The following is a 17,306-nucleotide window of genomic DNA, read 5'->3' as shown; positions in this document are numbered from 1 at the left end:
TGGAGGGGAGAAGCGATGAGTCAGCAGATAGTTGGCCGGGGATGGCGGAGGAGTTTTGCTCCGGCCCGGTCGCGGAGGTTTCTTTGTCCGGTCTGCATTCACAATTTCACACATTAAAATCGCCATGCAGCAACCACGGCCCATCCGCCACACTCCAGCCTTCGTTCATCAAGAACGGGTCCGACAAAGGGACAGCCGTCGCCGACTCCGGGCCCAGACCCAGCCCGCCCAGACCGTAGGAAAATCCGGAGCCGGCCAGATCGCCAAACACCATGCTAGCGGCGTTGTAGAGATCCGGAGTGGAGAGCACGGCCGTAGGATCGAACGAGGGCGGCGGCGGCATCGGAAGATTGTCCCAGGATTCAGGGGCTATGCTGCTGGGCCTGCTGGGCCTGCTGGGCCTGCTGGGCCGGGGCGAGGCATCTTCCCCGTGGAGTTCGATCGGATCTTCGGCAATGCGGATAGCATCGGGACGGTCGCCGGTACTCCGATGACTCGTACTATACGTATCCTCCGCTTGCGGCACTCGGAGGTCGCTGTTGATCCGGTGGTGGTGATGTTGGCTGTTTTTGTTGTTATGCTCGAGAGCAGAGCACAGATCCTCAATGGCTTGAATGCAGGTCTGCGGCCACTCGCGTTCCCGGCGGGCAATGTTCTGCAGCACCGCGATCCCAATGCGCGCATAGCGGCGAGCTCCCTCATTCGAGAAGTGGCGGGTCCAAGCGGCGTAGATCAGAATCAGACATGACATCCACACCGTCCAGGTGAAGGAGGCGACGATCAGCGGAGGACGGTCGTCGCCGGGTGGAGCCGTGATATAGCCATGGAACGCGGCCAGCAACGAACGGGAGGAATTGATGCAGGTGAGAAAAGCCGCTTTGTAATCGGCGGTGGTCGGATTGTCGGCGGCCAGTAATGGACGGTGCAACGCAATCTTGGCCTCGTGGCGTGAAACCACCAGCAGGAGGGAATGGAAGGGTTGCAACGGGCACGATGCCTCCGGCGGCTCCCCGTCGCATGCCAGCGGATAGACATCATCATACACCTCATTCCACCACTGCAGAAGGGCCCGATCGACCTCCGCTGCCTCCACCAAGTTCTCTCCACTATGCATAATGGATTTGTTGCGCAGCTCCGAAATCAACCCTCGCAGGCGGGCGAATTTGGCCAGGTGGCGCAGGAGCTTGAGCCGCTGGTCGTCTGGCGTCGGACCCATCATCACTTCACCACCGTTGTCCGGCGTATGTCGTTCGGCTCCGGGATAGCATACATCCAGGTCGTCATCTCGGATGCTGAGGGGCACCCCCAGGGCTTGATTCAGATATCGCTCGAGACAGTAGATCGACCAGAACAGCCGGCGACGGATCACCACATCTTCCTGGCTGAAGCAGGAATACCGTGCCGGGCAGCGATGCAGACCCAGGTGAAACACGGTGCGCGTCACAAACCCTCCAACCCGCGACGCCGCATTGAGGCGGAGAATCGACGTCAGAAACAACTGGATACTGACGGCTGCCTGCAACAAGGGGATGGACGAGGGTTCGTCCAGCAGATCGCGTAGACCATTCATGGCGTCGTGCACCGTCTGGAAAACCAGCTCGGCCGGCATGGCCACCGCCATGGCTGCCAGTGATGCTCCTCCCTGTGCCTGTCGATTGTCAATGGCAGCGATGGACATGACGGAGCGGATGAGCACGGCATCTGTCCGGCTGATGGACCGAATCCCTTCTCGGCTTGTCTGCTCCAGGGCGCGGAGGAGATGCGGAGCATGGAGAAAGGGGTAGATGGGATGCCAATTCTGGAAATATTGATGTGACAGTTGCACCAATTGGTCGAAGGATAATTTGGGATTGGTCAGATCGAGCTCATCGGTCGACCACAAGAGGGCGTGGGCCTGGCCTTGACCGGTGCGGAGGTGGTCATCCTCCCCGGGCACCAGGCTCTCATGGCCGGCACGAGCCTCCTGCTGCTGCTGCAGGTCGGCAGAACGGCGGGCAAAGGCGTGATAGACGGTGCGGACAAAGTGAATGCCACTCGAACTCCCGAGAAAGCTGGCGGAAGTGTCATCCTTACGCATGATGCCAAGCTCGCGGGGCGAGGGCCGCGACGTCCCCGTCGTCGAGGCCCGCTTGCGCCGCTTGGCCCGAGGCGCTGGCGTTGGCCAGTTGCCGTCCACATCGGAGGGCGTGGTGGCTGTCGTGGTGGCAGCAGCAGCAGCAGTGGCAGCAGTGGGGGAGACAGGCTTCATGCTGATCGGGGATAATGGACGGAGTGCATTAGAGTCGGTCGGGGAAAGATTAATTGATCGACTGACTGACTGACTACCAGCCAGAAAGCATGTAACTAGTGTAGTTTTCCCCAACCATTGGAATGCTGAGTGAAGGGGCGACTACGGTGGGGGACAGAACCAGAACTGCAGGGAAGGAGGAGGAAAAGAATTAGACCTAAAGTTGAACCAACCAAAAGCCAAACAGGATCTTCGGTGTACTGTACATACTCACTCTTGCCAAGTCCATCTCGAACTAACCCTAACCAACTTACCATGAAGAACCCTCACGGAGGTGTTCAACTCCGCCTCCACACAATCTCCACTCTCCATCCGGTTTTACATTATTAATACTTCGGTTCCCCCCCCTCTAACCTGGTTACATGAGCGTCAGATTTGCCTCGAAAAGTCTGATTTGAATTCACGCGAGACACGAAGAGTCCTGCGGGCGCAACTTTCTATTCATGCCATACACTCGCTCATCCCCCCTCCTCCCCTCCCCTCCCCACAATCATCCTCATATGTACATACTGCAGATCCCAATGCCAATTTACACAGAAGAGCATAGGGATCATCGCGATTCTCTCATAAAATGCGTCGTAGTCAATGGTCTGTTACTCTTAAACATGTTCTTTCTGTTCGAACGACCCTTCCGATTGCTCCTTCTCGTGCTTGTCGTGCTGGTAGAGGTCGGCCTCAGTCACCTCGCCTTGAGGCAAACTGCGGGCCATCGACACGATCTTCCACGGGGTGGGGGCATCGCGGAAGGCATGGTCGAGCAGTTCTAGGTTACGGTTCATCGTCTCCGGGTAGAACAGCGCCACCGAGATGGGGATGCAGGCGGAGATGATCGCATACATCACGTAGTAGCGGTAGCCGATGGTGTCCAACGCCACGGGGGTCACCATCACCACCACAAAGTTCCACAACCAGTGGTTGGCGGTGGACACTGCGCTCATCGCCGTCCGCAGGTGGATGGGCGCCACTTCGGTGCAATACAGGAAGTTCCCGCCCAGGAAACCGATCGGGTAGAACAGGTTGAAGAGAAAGATGAAGGTCGCCGAGGCAATCGACGCCCCGTGATTCGAGGTGGGGAAACTAGCGGTGATGGCCATCACCGTCATGCACACACACATCCCCGTGCCGCTGATGATAAAGACCGTCCGGCGACCCAGCCGGTCAATGCAGTAGAATGCAATGAAGCAGCACAGGAACTTCCAGGTCAGGGCGCACGCCGCCAGGATCTTGGCCAGGTTGGCGCTCATGTTGAGGTTCTCCTCGAAGATGGTCGAGGCATACACGGAGATCAGATTGCCACCGCACATCTGCTGGAAGAACTGCAGGAAGAAGCAAAGCAGGAACCGGTACAGGAGGCGATCCGGGTCTTCTCCGCGGTGGAAGAGGATATCCAGCAGCGAAACCTTCTTGACGGTCGTTTCCAGCGAGGACTGCACACCGCTAATTTCCGCAGAGATTGCCTCGTCATCGGGGTCGATGCCCTTGTAGGCAGCCAAGGCGACGGTCGCCTCGCTGACCCGATTGACGCTGACCAGCCACCGAGGCGATTCGGGGAGGAAGAACACACTGCCCGCCACCATCAACGAGGGGATGAAGGACAGGGCCAAGGGAATGCGCCATTGGAGGGTCGAGTAGGGCAGGAAGGTGAAGGCGAAGTCGATCCAGTTGCAGAGGGCATAACCCAGACACATGAAGACTCCCGTCAGAATGACATGCTGCCCACGATTCTTTGCCTCCGAGCATTCGGCCAGCCAGACGGGGACGGCAACGCTGAACTGGCCGACGCCAGCACCCAGGATGAGGCGGCCGATGACAAACTGCACCAGCTGGTAGGCTGACACCTGCAAGACCTGTCCGATGATCGTCAAGATGGAACCCAAAAATACGGTCCTGCGCCGCCCTAGCCGATCGCCAATAAACATGCAGGAGAAGGCCCCAATGAGAGCTCCGATCTGGAAGGACGCAACAACCGCCCCCTTGCTGGTCGAATTTTGTGACTTCTGCTCTCCAACAGTGTTGACGGTGTCGATCGAGGGAAAGGTGTGCACCCAGCTTTGGAGGGTGGCAAGGGGCCCCAGGCCAGACTGATTGTAACCAAAACAGACAAAGGCCGGTGCCACAATGAGGGCAATCTGGGCCAAGTGTAGGGTCCTTCCGGTGAGGCCCCGGGCCGGCACCCGAGACTGGGCCATGGTAGCGGGAATGTGAGGTGAGGAGAGATGTGATGGACGGAGGGAGGGAGAAAGGCAGAAAGTGAGGTGCAGAAGGCGCAAGGAAGGAGAAGGCGAGAGGTGAGCCCATCTTTATAGGTTTTCCAGAACATGACCCCGATTCAAGCCCAGCCGGGGGGGTTTCCAATCTCTGCTCCAGACTCCCGCGCTGGGGCCCCGCATGAGACAGGAGAGGATTCGAATCCTGGCAAATTGGGACTCGCGATGAGCTGGGGTGCGTTGGGGTGCATTGGAGTGGTGTGTTCATGTGGGTGTACGTGGGTCGGCGAACCGTCCGGGGGGGCAAAATGGGGGGGGTAGAGGGTGGATTCACACGGCATTCACATTTGGTAAAGGCGCGGTAGACGAGGAAACGAGGAGCAATCGGGCCATACAGCCCCATGCAGCGTGATACTACTGCCATGCACCAGTTGACGCCGGGCTTACGGGTCTACAAAATCATGCCACACCGTCAGTCACCTCGTATGCTCCTACAGAGAAGCGTGGGATGGATGTGAGTAGGAGGCAAGACTGGTGTGTGTTGTTCCTCGCTTTAGAAAAGCCAAGCGGACAAGGAGGACAAGCTTTGCCCTGACATTGCTTTGGCACACGTGGAGTTCTCTTGGGTGCTACTGATCGTCCCTCCAGCTGCCCAGCATCCAACTTGACCATCTACACGTCATGATCACGGATCCAGGTACAGTACATTCACTAAGAGGATGACATCGGGGTCAGGCATTCATGCAAGAGGGGGCAGAAGCGAGGGTCTATAAGGAGTTAAGAACCTCCATCTGGTCCGTGGAGACGACCTCACGAGGCTCGCGAGGAGATATTCAAGGCCGGAATCAGGCAGGGTAGTTAGGGTAAGTGTGGTGGTTGTGGTGGTTGTGGTGAGGATTGGTCGGGATGCCGGACTGAAACCACGCGCCCCCACTTGAGCGCTGTACGGGCAGCTTGGCAATTCACGGGGGTGATCGGAACTTCCCCGAGCCGGACCAATTTACCCCCGGCTTTGCTTGGCCGTAAGAACAAGATGGACAAGATGGACAAGATGAAAAAGATTCTTGCTCCGGCCGGCCGGACGGACTTTGCTAGCCCGATGTCGACTGGTGCCTAAGGCAGCAGGGTATTATTGCCTGAGGCAGATATCAGGTTGCAGCTGAGCCTTCGCGGTGAATCTCTAATCCGTATTCCACGGTTTTCCCCCGGTTTTCCCCCTTGTTCTTCTTTGAGAATGTCCGCTTCTTCTCATTGGCTCTCCCGAGCTTGACATTTGCGCATCTCCCTTCGGGTACCAAGTCGGTAGGTCGAGTTGCTCTAGTTCGCTCAAGTATACTAGGTAGCCATGCATCATCACAAACTTACGTCGTAGACAAGTTGTCTGCCGTATGTTCTTCTGTCATAGCAAATGCGCACCTAACCTCAATCCGGTTTTCTGGTTTCGTAATGCCTTCAGCTTCCTCCGATATGATGGAATCGCCCGGGCCGAGGGTTTCCCATCCGATTATCGGCACTTTCTTCGGTATGCGGCCCTGGGCACATTTAAGATAGGCAATCTGCTCCTCACAAAGGGGACGGATATGTAATTATTACTCAGAGACTGGTTCCGCTCATCTGAAAGACACCCCCTTCTTGTTGAACCCTTATTTTCTCCCCTGCAAGCCATGGCGCCGTCAATCCACAACGAGGACTTCGCCTCCACGGTCCAGAGTGTACCGTCTAGCCGCTTTGATGGCCCTTCGTGCAAGATTGGGATCAACGGCTTTGGCCGTATAGGTAAGCTCACACTTCAATTAGAGATTTGACCCTTCGTGAGACGTCCCTGGCCAACTGAACCCTTGCCACTAGGCCGGAATGTGCTGCGCGCATCCTTGACTCGTTCCGACCTCGAGGTCGTTGCCATCAACCACACCTGCAACTCGATCAAGGACCTGATCTACCTGATCCGCTACGACGGCACGATGGGGCGGATGGACCCCCACAAGGAGATCGTCGCCGTCAGCGATAGTCTGATCACCATCGGCGGCCAGCCCATCCGCTTGATCTCCGAGCGTGACCCCCGCCTAATCAATTGGCGCGAGTTGGGCGCCGACTATGTGGTGGAGAGTACCGGCAAATTCACCAAGCGGGACTTGGCCCTGCAACATGTCACCCACGGCCAGGCCAAGCGCGTCATCATCTCTGCGCCCAGTTCCGACTCGCCCACATATGTCTTTGGGGTCAACTCGGACGCCTACCGCCCGGACGACAGCAACCAGGTCATCTCCTGTGCTAGCTGTACGACCAACTGCGTCACCCCCGTGCTCAAGGTGCTGAACCAGCAGTTCGGCCTCGAGCAGGGCTTCCTGACCACCATTCACGCGGCCACGCAGTCCCAGCAGGTCTTGGACGGCTACAGCAAGAAGAACCCTCGTCTGGGTCGCACGGTGTTTGACAACATCATCCCCACCACCACGGGTGCTGCCAAGGCCATTGCCACTGTTCTCCCCGAGCTGCAGGGCAAGGTGACTGGTATCTCCGTCCGCGTTCCTACGTAAGTTGTTCTCTCCTCGCTTGTGGTGGGATTCATGATGGGATGACCCTGACATGTCGACTTTCCCTTTAGACCCGACGTTTCCCTGATCGATTTGACTATCAACACTGCTCAACCAACCTCCCTAGCGGAGATCCTGGCGGCATTCCGACGGGCGGCGAAGACCGACCTGGCGGGAGTGCTGAGCGTCAGCGATGAACAACTGGTCAGCAGTGACTACAAGGGCGAGTGCTGTTCGGCGGTCATCGATGCGGCCGCCTGCAACGAGCTCAATCCGCAGTTCTTCAAGATCATCGCCTGGTATGACAACGAATGGGGCTACTCCAACCGTCTGCTCGACCTGGCGGTTTTGGTCCACAGCCAAGAGGAAGCTTGAAGGACTTTTTGTTTTTCTGCTTCCCTCTCTCCCTCCACGGACCATCCCACTGGGTTCGGACCTTCGTTACTCGGGATTTGATCCGGCATCGGGCTCGAGTAGCTGCATGTGTTGCAGGGTATTTACCCTGCGACTTCCGCCTTGGCTCGGCCCGGATGCCTGCCACCGCAAGGCTCTCCGGGCCTCTACGCCATTGATGACCTAAACACCTTTGATGTAGCCCTAATTCCGCCGCTCCCCGATCGACATTCATATTTACATATAGATCGTTCATAGTGAGAATCCCATATAGAGTCATATACCAATACATACAACCGCCGTTTATACCCGTCGCCTAGTTCTCTCCATTCTGTGTAGTTCTGTGGCAAGTCAGCGTAGATCACTTGCCACCACCGTTGCTCATTTGTGTTTTTGACGGACCCATCCAGCTGGGAGTCTCTGATGCGTTCGCATTCAAGGAGGATTCATCGAGGTATTTCGAGTCCGCCGGCGCCTTGGCCGGATCAAGAAAACACACCACCACTTATCGATCTGCTGCACGATGGAATGAACTAGGGTGTTAGGCCTGCGCTCAGGCACTGGAGCTGAACGCCACTCAAAACTTCTTTTCTCTTTTCTGCTGGTCAACAGTAACACCCCTGCAACCCAAAACATATTTTCCAGACACAGTAAGGACGGTCTCCATCGGTTCTTGACCAAGGAACGGAACTTAGCATGAGCGCTATGCAGCCCTGCACGTGGGAGAGAACTTGACCACGACTAGAGAAGATTGGAATGAACTGGGAAGAAGGAATTCTGGCCGACAGCTGTGGGTAGTATTAGTGGGGGCCCTCCGTGCTTTTCCGACCAGGCGAAAGGTCACAGACACGAGCACAAATCAGAGAGGCTTGGTCTATCGCATTGGCGGCACATGGTCTCTTTATCTTATCTCTCCCAACCCGCTCTTGATATTACCCTGGGGCGGGGCATTGATAGCTGTGCCAGAGATATATGGTTTTTGTGTGTGTGTGTTGTTTTTTTTTTTTTTTTTTTTTTCATCCATGTTGGAAGATTCCAATGTTTTGATGCATGCCACCAGACACCATGCAGGGCAATGGCTGTCACCATGAAAATTCTGATCGGATGGTAAAGGTGCAGGCAAGACAGGCATGTTCATGCATTCACCCGGGCAGGAATCCTTCTGCTAGAAGAAATGTTGGGCCAGTCAATGGCAGATGCATTTGCACGTGGGAGGAAGAGCCAGGGGTTGGTTGGATTGGTGGAGGAGCAAATCCGAGTGACTCCACTGAGGGGTTCTTGCGGGGAGACTGTCAACTGGTGGACGTGGTGATTGGGTGAGGGCAATGAGCTTGGTACGGGTCGGCGAGGCCGAGCCATTCCCAACCTTTACAGCTCCTGAACAGGTACTCGATACTCCCAACCATTACTACTGTCACATGCTAAATCATGTACCTGCTACTTGGAAACTTTTTGGGCCCTGTCCTGCCCTGTCGTGCAACGGAAGCAGTGAAGGATCCTACCTAACACCTAATCAGTCGACCATGCATTCATTCACTGGTGAGCAAATCATTTCTGGTCTAGGGCTGATTCCTTCCTGCAGGGAATAAAACCTGTCCTTGCCCTCTTGCCCCCTTCTTTTCTCTTTCTCGTGCTTTTTTCCCGCGGCGCATCTTCGGTTCGTACCTTCTTACCCTCGGACCGTCAGTCAGTCAGGCAGCCAGAACTGCAGATTTTCTTCTGCTCTGTTGCCTCTGCCTCGGAGTAACGGCCTCTCTCTTTCTCTCCCACAAAGGCCCACTCACCATGGATCCGAAAGAAGAGAAGCAGACGGACTTGACGGTGTCCCCCAACACCCATCACTCCATCGATGACGATCCCTTGGCTGCGACGCAGAAGACCTTCTGGGAGCGCAGTTGGCCCACCTTTGCCTGTGGTGCCGGTCTCTGGTCCGACGGCTACCTGCAATACGTGAGTCGATAGTAGGGTTTGCCTCGTTCAATACCTAACCTGACATTCGGATCTCTACAATAGGTTATCGGAACGGTCAACACGATGCTAGATAAGCTCTACCCCGACGTCTACGCAGGATCAACCTACAGTCAGAACGTCTCCTCGATCGCCTTTGCCGGCACGGTGGTGGGGATGCTGGTCTTCGGCTACATGTCCGACCACTGGTCGCGCACCAACACCCTGATGGTCTCCACCGTGATCCTCTTCGTGTTCGGCGCACTGTGCGCTGGCGCCTATGGAGCAAACGGCAGTCTGACGGGGATGTTCACCGCGTTGACGGTCTATCGCTTCTTCCTGGGATTGGGCGTGGGCGGCGAATATCCGGCCGGGTCAGTGGCCGCCGCGGAGAGCAGCGGAGAGATGAAGAAGGGCCAGCGCCATCGGTGGTTTATTCTGTTCACCAACTTCCAGCTCGATCTGGCCTCGGTCGCCTCCTCGCTGGTGCCCATGATTGTTGTGCTGGCCTGTGGCGAGAACCACCTCCGCGCCGCCTGGCGCATCTGTCTGGGTCTTGGAGTCATCCCCCCACTCAGTCTGATCTACTTGCGGATGAAGCTCAAGGAGCCCACCGAGTACACGCGCGAGAAGATGCACAAGTTTCCCATCTGGTTGATTGTGAAGTAAGTGCCTGCACCTGCACACTAGTGGTGATGCGATGCTAACCCATTGAACCAGATTCTACTGGAAGCGCTGGGTAAGCCTTACATGCGCCTCGCGCATCAAGCGCACGCACAACTGACAGTCAATCTAATCTAGTGTGCGGTTTCCCTCATCTGGTTCATGTACGATTTCTCGACCTACTCCTTCAGTATCTACTCCTCCCAATGGTTGTCTTTGATCATCGGCACAAATGCCCCCATGTGGGTCACCCTTGGCTGGAACACGGTGATCAACGTCTTCTACCTCCCCGGCTCAGCCCTGGGAGCGTTCCTGAGCGACTGGTATGGGCCTCGCAACACCCTGGCCGGAGGCGTCTTCGTGCAGGGCGTGATCGGCCTGATCATGACGGGCTGCTACCCGTACCTGGACACCAACCAATATGTCGCCGCCTTTGTCGTCATCTACGGGTAAGTTGCAGTGCCGTTCTAAAGACCCTCCCCTGCACCTTGTCGCTATACTGACTCTGTGGGTAAAACAGAATCTTCCTCGCCATGGGCGAAGTCGGCCCCGGCGACAACATCGGTCTCTGCGCAGCCAAGACCTGCGCCACCCCGATCCGCGGCCAGTACTACGGCACGGCCGCCGCCATGGGCAAGGTCGGCGCCTTCGTGGGGACCTATGTCTTCCCGATCATTGTCAAGAACGCCCCCACCGCTGCTCGCAAGGGTCAGGACCCATTCTACGTCTCCAGTGCGCTGTGCATCTTCAGCGCCTTCTTGGCGTACTTCTGTCTGCCGAATATCAGTCAGGTAGGTTGTCTCCCATGATGATAGCTCGTGATATCAAAGACTAATGGGTTTCAGGACACGATCACCCACGAGGATGTACGGTTCCGGGAGTACCTGGAGTCGAAGGGCTACGATACTTCGACGATGGGGTTGTCGAATGCGGAATCGGAGTGATCGATGCAAGGTAGCATTGCGAGGAGCATTATTGTGTTTCGAGGAAGCGAGGATATGTGACGATGTGTGTAATCAACTGCTGATGTGGTTATGGCCATAATACATATTATCTAATGAATTTATGAGGGTCTGTGAAACCCTCTCAGAACCAATGCCTTAGGTAGCGGGTGGTCTTCCCTTGGAACCTGCAGCCTCAACTCTACAGGCGACAAGCGCATTAGGAAGACCATGCACATGGGAAGACTGTATGGATCTTGGGAACAGTGAGTCGTTCTCATCCATCATTATCTTTCTCCAACCTCTCCTTTACCGATGCATTGGTTTATGTCTATACATACGGGACTTTGCCATGCTTCGTTCGTCGCCACTACCACTTCTCCAACATACCCACTCATCCACACCCCCCCCCCTCATTTGTCACCGCAAGGTTACGCATGCAGCCAGAGGCTGGCACACGTAGATGACCGTATACAGCCAGTACGAGAACCGATCACTCGTCAGCGACCGGAAGGCGAACAGCCGAAAGATGCACCCGACTGTCATCAGCCCCAGCACCACCGCTGTCGCGACAGTGGAAGTGTCGTATCGATACTCCAAGATCCGATGGTAAATCAGTAGGTACTGCGTTATCGCCTCAAATCAGCCCCTGCTCCTGATATACGCCAGGGGAAAGGTCAAGGACAACTCACCTGCGACACCACAATCCCCACCGCAATATAAACCCGGGCTGCACTGTACTTAGCATCTCACCGCGGAACAGACAGCAACCAGGTAAGGACAAACTCACCCGCGAAATCCCCCAGCAAAATGGGCGTCGTGCGCCGCCCCGCCGCCAAATCCCCAGGAACATCACGCAGATCCTGCAACGGAATTGGCCACAGCATGTAGAGGGTAATCACCTTGATCCAGTACCATCCCATGGCCGGGGGCGCTCCACCAATTGCCCACGCCGCCTTCAACTGCGCAATGCACCCCAGACCCATGCACAGATCCTTCGTGGGCCCGAAGTTCGAGAACCCCAATGGGTTGTGCGCGATCGTGGTGCCGATCCACAAGACGGTCCAGATAGTCACATCCAGATAGTGTCCAAGGGCAAGGTACATGACTGTAAGAGCCCAGTATCGGGTCTTGGCTGCGGAGACGGATTCCGCCCCGGAGGCGATGGGACGATCAGGCTTGTTGACGCGGTCTTCGCGGACGCCGGTGATTTGGTTGGAAACAACGAAGGTGTAGAGGTAGAGGAAGCCGTAGAGGAAGGCTTCTTCACGAATTGGGAATGAATTAGCTTGGGGAGAGTGGAAAGAAAGAGGGGACCGTACGTATGATGGCTGGAGCGATCTCTGCCCGTGGGGTGCGACGGTACAGGAGGGAGGCCAGTGTGAATAACGGCACTGGGAGGAGGCCGGTCCCTAGGTCTCTGCGCACGAAGCCGTAGCAGAGGTTGAGTTCGCGGGTGAGGAGGCGTAGCATTGTGATGAGCATGACTTCTCTTGTTGCATAGGGAAATAGGCGCAGATCCTTTCCCTCGGTAGGACTCCATAGCGGCTATATATGAACTAATCTCACGAGACTCGAGGTCGAACCCTGCCAGAAGCAGACCGGCACACGAGCAAGGCTCTTCATACTTCTGAGAATATACAGCTAAGCATCCCTCGCCGTTCCACTTCCCTCACTCCGAGCCGGTCATTCGTCATCAGGTTGTCGGGGGCCCGCGCTAATGACTCCTGCGATAAGAATGCGAATCCTGCACCCTGCGCGGCCGCTGAAGGATCCAAAGGCCCCGTTTTGGGGAGCCACTGAGGTGACAGGTTGATGCCACGTTATCGGCAGATAGGCAGCCTGATTAGTAGATGGGGGCCTCAATGAGTCCCAGTCGGAATCTTGACGACGGATTCGATGGCTGGTACGCGGCTCAGAGGTATTTTCCGGTATGCGGTTCGGCCTTTGACTCCAGGGTATGCCGGTCGAGTTCTGGCGATGTATCTAATGTCAGCCCTTGTCTATGTGCCGATTAGTCTGGTGTTATTCTGGTGAGACTTCGAATGGAAATCGAATCCTGTGCGTATGGACAGAATCTCACGCAATGATTTTCGGTGGTGAGCTATGCATGCATCTTCCGTGAGAAAGCGGCTGATATGCAGTGATCTATGAATACAGAAATGCCGCCTCCCAATCGAAGCAAGCATCGTTTAGCCGACTACACCTCGAAGGCTGCAATGCAGGGGATTTGCGCAACCCTGGTTTTGCTGGCCGGTCTTGACCTTGCTCCTGGTCGCAGATTGGCCAACTGCTGGAACGGTGCATCCCAGTCGTTGATTACCGACAAGACCATCAGGGAATAGTAGTCCCCGCAGAATTGTTTCCGGCTCTTTCACTTATCGATTCCACCTCTCACTGATATGTACAGAGTAGCCCATCAGCCGGTAGCCCTTTCCCGTCAGGAAGGGCGGCTTAGTCCGGTCAGGCGAGCCGACTGCTCAAGTGCAACCCCAGATCTTCGAACTTCTCCTCGGAGCTAAACCTTGTTTTCAACGTCTTCCTAACTCCCTCGTCAGGGTCGATCAGACCCTCGGCGTTGTGCTTGTCCCTCATCGTGTACCGCAATTGATTCAGCTGTATCAACTGGAGGTCCTCGTCGGTAAGCTTGAAGGTCGGCGGCTCCTTCATGGCGCGCTGAATCGCCACTAACCCGGCTTCCAGCAGTCGCTTGAGGTCCGTCAATATCTCCGCCTCGTCTTCCGTGCGCGGCGATGACCGCTCGAGAGCCCACAGGAGCAGTTGCCCGTAGCTGTCCTTCATAGATTCCTGCCGGGCCAGCAGGTACTCGACCCGCGACTGTCGGTAGGCGCTCTGCAGCTGCCCGCGCCGGTGCAGCAGTGTGAGCCCAATCTGGTAATCCTGGAGGACATGGACAGGGACCTTGCGGCGGGGGATATCGCCGACTTTTTCTTCTTCTTTGACTGTAGGACTGCCGGAGACATCGGGGGGTGCCGTGCTGTCCTTGCTGCTGCTGCTGCTGCTCCGCCAATCGGGCTAGGCTCATCTGGCGCTGCCTGTCCAGCAAGACCCGCTGCATGGCGAGGTCCTGAAGCTGAGACAGGAGCGGAGAAATGCCAGAGGGGCCGTGTGGCGTGTGTATTTGTTGATCTTGCTGCTGCTGCTGCTGCTGCTGCTGCTGCTGCTGCGCGTCGGTGGGCGGGACTTGGTCGGTTGTGCCCGCTGGACCATCATTTCTTTCGGCTGAGTTTCATGGGCGGAGAAATGCCATGATTTGATGTGTGTTGACCGTCACAGAGGGTGAGCTCGCGACTGATGACTGTAGTTTCTTAAGTTACTGGCTGCAGTGAGCGCAAGTGAGATGGCCATTTACAAGCTGCTTACTGCTTACTAAGTACTGTTCACTGCAGTAGCCTGGAATCCACACTGGCAGTGACACGGCAGCTCTTTTTTAGGGTGGCGTGGAGCGTTTCGTCGTGCACGTGATGCCAAGGTCATTCCTAATATATGAAATAAATCAATCATATAAATCATTGATCTCTGGCGAGAGATTTATGTTACATAACTACTCATCATGATAGCATAGGGTGGATAAATCAACTAAACTATATTAGGCAGGATACTAACTATATGGCCACGGCCAGGTTACGGTATTGCCAACTCTGCGAGCAGCGGCACGGCAAGATCGGGAGATATCATGCACTGATTCTATCTATTGGCACGGAATGGAGAAGTCAATTTCAGGCACATTGAAGGTTGACAGGGAGAGGAGGCGGCCACGTGATGCGCGGAAGTGACCAGCAGCGGGAGAAGAGTACGGACTAACCATCTTCCAAGTGTATGCCACCGCAGTACAGAAAGTACCGAGACTGAAAGGCAGATACTCCGTAGCTTCCCCGGATTGGTGAGGTGGAAAGGTGGAAATGCGGGGGGAGCTCCAAGCCGGTTACATAAGCCGGAAGGGATGAGATCATGACATGTCGATGACTCCCTCGTGACCCGTCCATTGTCTAGGTCTCTCACTCTCTCTGAATGCATGCTGTACGGTGTACAGTGTACAGAATGCGGGGTAAGAATCCCGTTTCACTCTACAGCACACGGTACATTCTGTCCGGGGAATGAGAAACTGAGAAACTGAGAAACGATCGGCCACTAACCTGCCTGGAACCCCCTTCCCCATAGGCGAATGTTTTCGTCCGGTGGACCCCGATCGTCGAGAGAAGATCCATCTTCCAGACAAGTTGCCACTGACCACGGACCATTGATGGGAGATTTCATCGCGTCATGCTTATGCGGGCTACTTCCCCATGGTCTCAGCGAACTTTCCCGTCACGCGAGCAAGCGGTCGGTGTCAAACACCACGACGGTCTGGTTTCAACCACCACGTGAACCGACATATCTCTTCCGTTCATGTTCCTGGGAATAGAAGCATGGCAGTCTTCCTTTCACCATCAAAAGGGGGGTGGATAGACTAGTGGGCATTGCACAACCCGGTGAAGCAGGTGTAACAATGTGACAGGGAGCGAGTGAAGACGGCCAGCATCTAGCCAGGTCGACGCATGCAAACGCGCCATTGAAGCCCGCGATACGAATGTCGTGGCCAGTGGGCTCGCGCCTCGCCTCGAGACGGCTGCATTCTTCCTCCTCGTCGACCTGCCGGAGACCCCGGCGTGCAGTCCGTCCATTCCAGCGTTGGAGGTATCCTGATAGACGGCGGATGATCGATAGACGATAGACCACCCTCATCGTAGCTGTGAGGCACTCAGACTGAACATCTCAGCCGTAAACAACATGTAGCATTTATCAAGATTATGGTTACATTCCGTCCAACAATCAGCCAGGGACCCAACGATGATCTCTGGGAGGGAAGATGCTGGGAGAGGTGGGAGGGAGGGAAGACGGGAAGGGAAGCGATGCATCCAAACAACAAAAGAGTCAATGACTGGACGTCGAATAAATGAATGACGCGACCATCTTCATGCAGCCATGCGGTAACCCCGCAAGTTTTACGCAACTGCTAAACTCAATGCAGAGGGACGACAAAGGCTGCTCTCCCCCAGATTCGCCTCGTTAGAAGTCAAAGCCAGGCTGAATCCGAGGATCAGCCCACAGAAGGACCAACCAGGTCGTACCACCACCATCCGTCATATGATCCGCTGATTCTCTTTTCCCACGGGCACAGGGAAAGGATCGCCTGTTTCGCATCGTCTGTTTCGCTGTTTGTCCTCTGCCTCGTCCACGGTAGAACCATGTCTCGTCACCTCCCAGCGTTCCGGGCCAACATCCAACATTTGCGGGCTTCCCCGTCCTCGCCCAAGTCCCAACCCTATATAACCCTCTTCCTTCCTTCACCCTCTCCAGGCCCGATTTCTTCTTTCCTCACAGCTTTCGAGGGCTTCTCCCTTCGTCTCACTAATCTACCACTATCCAACCGTATCTCAACCAACTCACACACTGACCGTCATCATGGACTCAGCTACCATGGACAAGTACAACTCCCAATGGGTGCAGTTCCACATCCGGGACCACCTCGACAAGGGAGAGATCTCCGTCCGTCACACCGTCATCGAGGGGTTCGTCTTACCTTTTCTTGCTTTCATATCCCTCAAGCTGGCATAGCTAACTCCGATGCAGTGGTGACTTCCACGACCCCGACTCCAACAAAGCCATGACCGAAGACGACGTCGACGAGCTCCGCATCCCCTCCTACGGCGTCGGCGAGATCTGTGCCCGCGGCCGCCGCGGCAGCGAGGGCCGCCTCGACCTCTTCCACGGCGAGGACAAGATCTGCGAGCTGCACTGGGACAACCGCCAGGGCAATTGGGTCAACCTCGTTGAGGTGCTGGACGGAAATAACAAGTACAGAGTCGAGCATGGGGGATGGAGCCCAGAGGCAGGACCTCTGGGCCATGTCTACGTGGACATCATGGCACAACAGGCTGCACAGGCGGCGGCTGCTGCTGAGCAGCAGGAGAAGTAGTGCCACACACGCATGGGTGGTGTTCTCCGGTGTTGTGTTCTCGGGGTTTGTTGTCTATTTCTCTTTTGGTTGAATTTTGACCTTTGGCTTGTTGTTGAATCTACGATTCTGGGAACGTAGTCGGGCGGGACCTGTGGAGTGGGTGAGTTGATTTGATTTAAGTCGTCGATATAACTGATAATATCCATATAGTGAGTGAGTATGTAGGTTTTGCATGTATCACAGAGAGAACAATTGCAATGTGATCTTCCATCTTCATCATCATATCAAGTCCTTGAAGGATGAGTAAACTCCATGGATCCATCATGAGCTGATCCAGCCCTGAATCGGACCACCCAGAGGGCCAATCACCTG

The 17,306-nt window shown here is 55.7% G+C and overlaps 7 protein-coding genes across 7 annotated transcripts; 3 read left to right on the top strand and 4 right to left on the bottom strand.

Moving 5' to 3' along the window:
- Positions 1–106: 106 nt before the first annotated feature.
- Positions 107–2,140, bottom strand: BO86DRAFT_279723 (CeGAL family transcription factor; the record flags this gene model as incomplete). Its single annotated transcript, XM_025667319.1, has 1 exon — positions 107–2,140. A coding segment is annotated over one exon (2,034 nt), but the record flags the coding sequence as incomplete, so codon positions are not given.
- A 740-nt stretch (positions 2,141–2,880) lies between these two features.
- Positions 2,881–4,476, bottom strand: BO86DRAFT_433511 (putative MFS sugar transporter; the record flags this gene model as incomplete). The annotated part of the gene is made up of 1 exon (XM_025675847.1): positions 2,881–4,476. One exon carries the CDS (start codon positions 4,474–4,476, stop codon positions 2,887–2,889), a length of 1,590 nt encoding a protein of 529 aa, XP_025526314.1. The 3' UTR covers positions 2,881–2,886.
- A 1,634-nt stretch (positions 4,477–6,110) lies between these two features.
- On the top strand, positions 6,111–7,403 carry BO86DRAFT_433508 (type I glyceraldehyde-3-phosphate dehydrogenase; the record flags this gene model as incomplete). The annotated part of the gene is made up of 3 exons (XM_025675846.1): positions 6,111–6,270; positions 6,343–7,027; positions 7,100–7,403. Exons 1-3 carry the CDS (start codon positions 6,159–6,161, stop codon positions 7,401–7,403), a joined length of 1,101 nt encoding a protein of 366 aa, XP_025526313.1. The 5' UTR covers positions 6,111–6,158.
- Positions 7,404–8,984: 1,581 nt separating this feature from the next.
- Positions 8,985–11,099, top strand: BO86DRAFT_390379 (MFS general substrate transporter). The gene is made up of 6 exons (XM_025672370.1): positions 8,985–9,371; positions 9,435–10,033; positions 10,089–10,107; positions 10,170–10,480; positions 10,552–10,822; positions 10,877–11,099. The coding sequence occupies exons 1-6, from the start codon at positions 9,207–9,209 to the stop codon at positions 10,973–10,975; spliced, it is 1,464 nt and encodes a 487-aa protein (XP_025526312.1). The 5' UTR covers positions 8,985–9,206; the 3' UTR covers positions 10,976–11,099.
- A 293-nt stretch (positions 11,100–11,392) lies between these two features.
- BO86DRAFT_410954 (UbiA family prenyltransferase) lies at positions 11,393–12,490 on the bottom strand (the record flags this gene model as incomplete). Its single annotated transcript, XM_025674544.1, has 4 exons — positions 12,295–12,490; positions 11,763–12,236; positions 11,665–11,702; positions 11,393–11,596 (listed from the first exon to the last, which is right to left on the bottom strand). The coding sequence occupies exons 1-4, from the start codon at positions 12,455–12,457 to the stop codon at positions 11,393–11,395; spliced, it is 879 nt and encodes a 292-aa protein (XP_025526311.1). The 5' UTR covers positions 12,458–12,490.
- A 945-nt stretch (positions 12,491–13,435) lies between these two features.
- BO86DRAFT_380540 (uncharacterized protein) lies at positions 13,436–14,341 on the bottom strand (the record flags this gene model as incomplete). The annotated part of the gene is made up of 3 exons (XM_025670726.1): positions 13,436–14,008; positions 14,043–14,194; positions 14,311–14,341. The coding sequence occupies 3 exons, from the start codon at positions 14,339–14,341 to the stop codon at positions 13,436–13,438; spliced, it is 756 nt and encodes a 251-aa protein (XP_025526310.1).
- A 1,612-nt stretch (positions 14,342–15,953) lies between these two features.
- BO86DRAFT_390378 (aegerolysin family protein) lies at positions 15,954–17,204 on the top strand. Its single transcript, XM_025672369.1, has 2 exons — positions 15,954–16,545; positions 16,607–17,204. The coding sequence occupies exons 1-2, from the start codon at positions 16,439–16,441 to the stop codon at positions 16,950–16,952; spliced, it is 453 nt and encodes a 150-aa protein (XP_025526309.1). The 5' UTR covers positions 15,954–16,438; the 3' UTR covers positions 16,953–17,204.
- Positions 17,205–17,306: the final 102 nt, after the last annotated feature.

This window comes from Aspergillus japonicus (genome assembly GCF_003184785.1).
Source record: "Aspergillus japonicus CBS 114.51 unplaced genomic scaffold BO86scaffold_35, whole genome shotgun sequence".
Taxonomy (NCBI): domain Eukaryota; kingdom Fungi; phylum Ascomycota; class Eurotiomycetes; order Eurotiales; family Aspergillaceae; genus Aspergillus; species Aspergillus japonicus.
This window is presented reverse-complemented; position numbering and strand designations above follow the sequence as displayed.

Excerpts from the sequence above, each read along its gene's own strand:
- BO86DRAFT_390379 (XM_025672370.1), top strand. The coding sequence starts at position 9,207 with ATGGATCCGAAAGAAGAGAAGCAGACGGACTTGACGGTGTCCCCCAAC. Across the intron at positions 10,481-10,551 it reads GCCTTTGTCGTCATCTACGG|AATCTTCCTCGCCATGGGCG; the intron begins GTAAGTTGCAGT and ends TGGGTAAAACAG. Across the intron at positions 10,823-10,876 it reads GTCTGCCGAATATCAGTCAG|GACACGATCACCCACGAGGA; the intron begins GTAGGTTGTCTC and ends AATGGGTTTCAG.
- BO86DRAFT_390378 (XM_025672369.1), top strand. The coding sequence starts at position 16,439 with ATGGACTCAGCTACCATGGACAAGTACAACTCCCAATGGGTGCAGTTC. Across the intron at positions 16,546-16,606 it reads CGTCACACCGTCATCGAGGG|TGGTGACTTCCACGACCCCG; the intron begins GTTCGTCTTACC and ends ACTCCGATGCAG.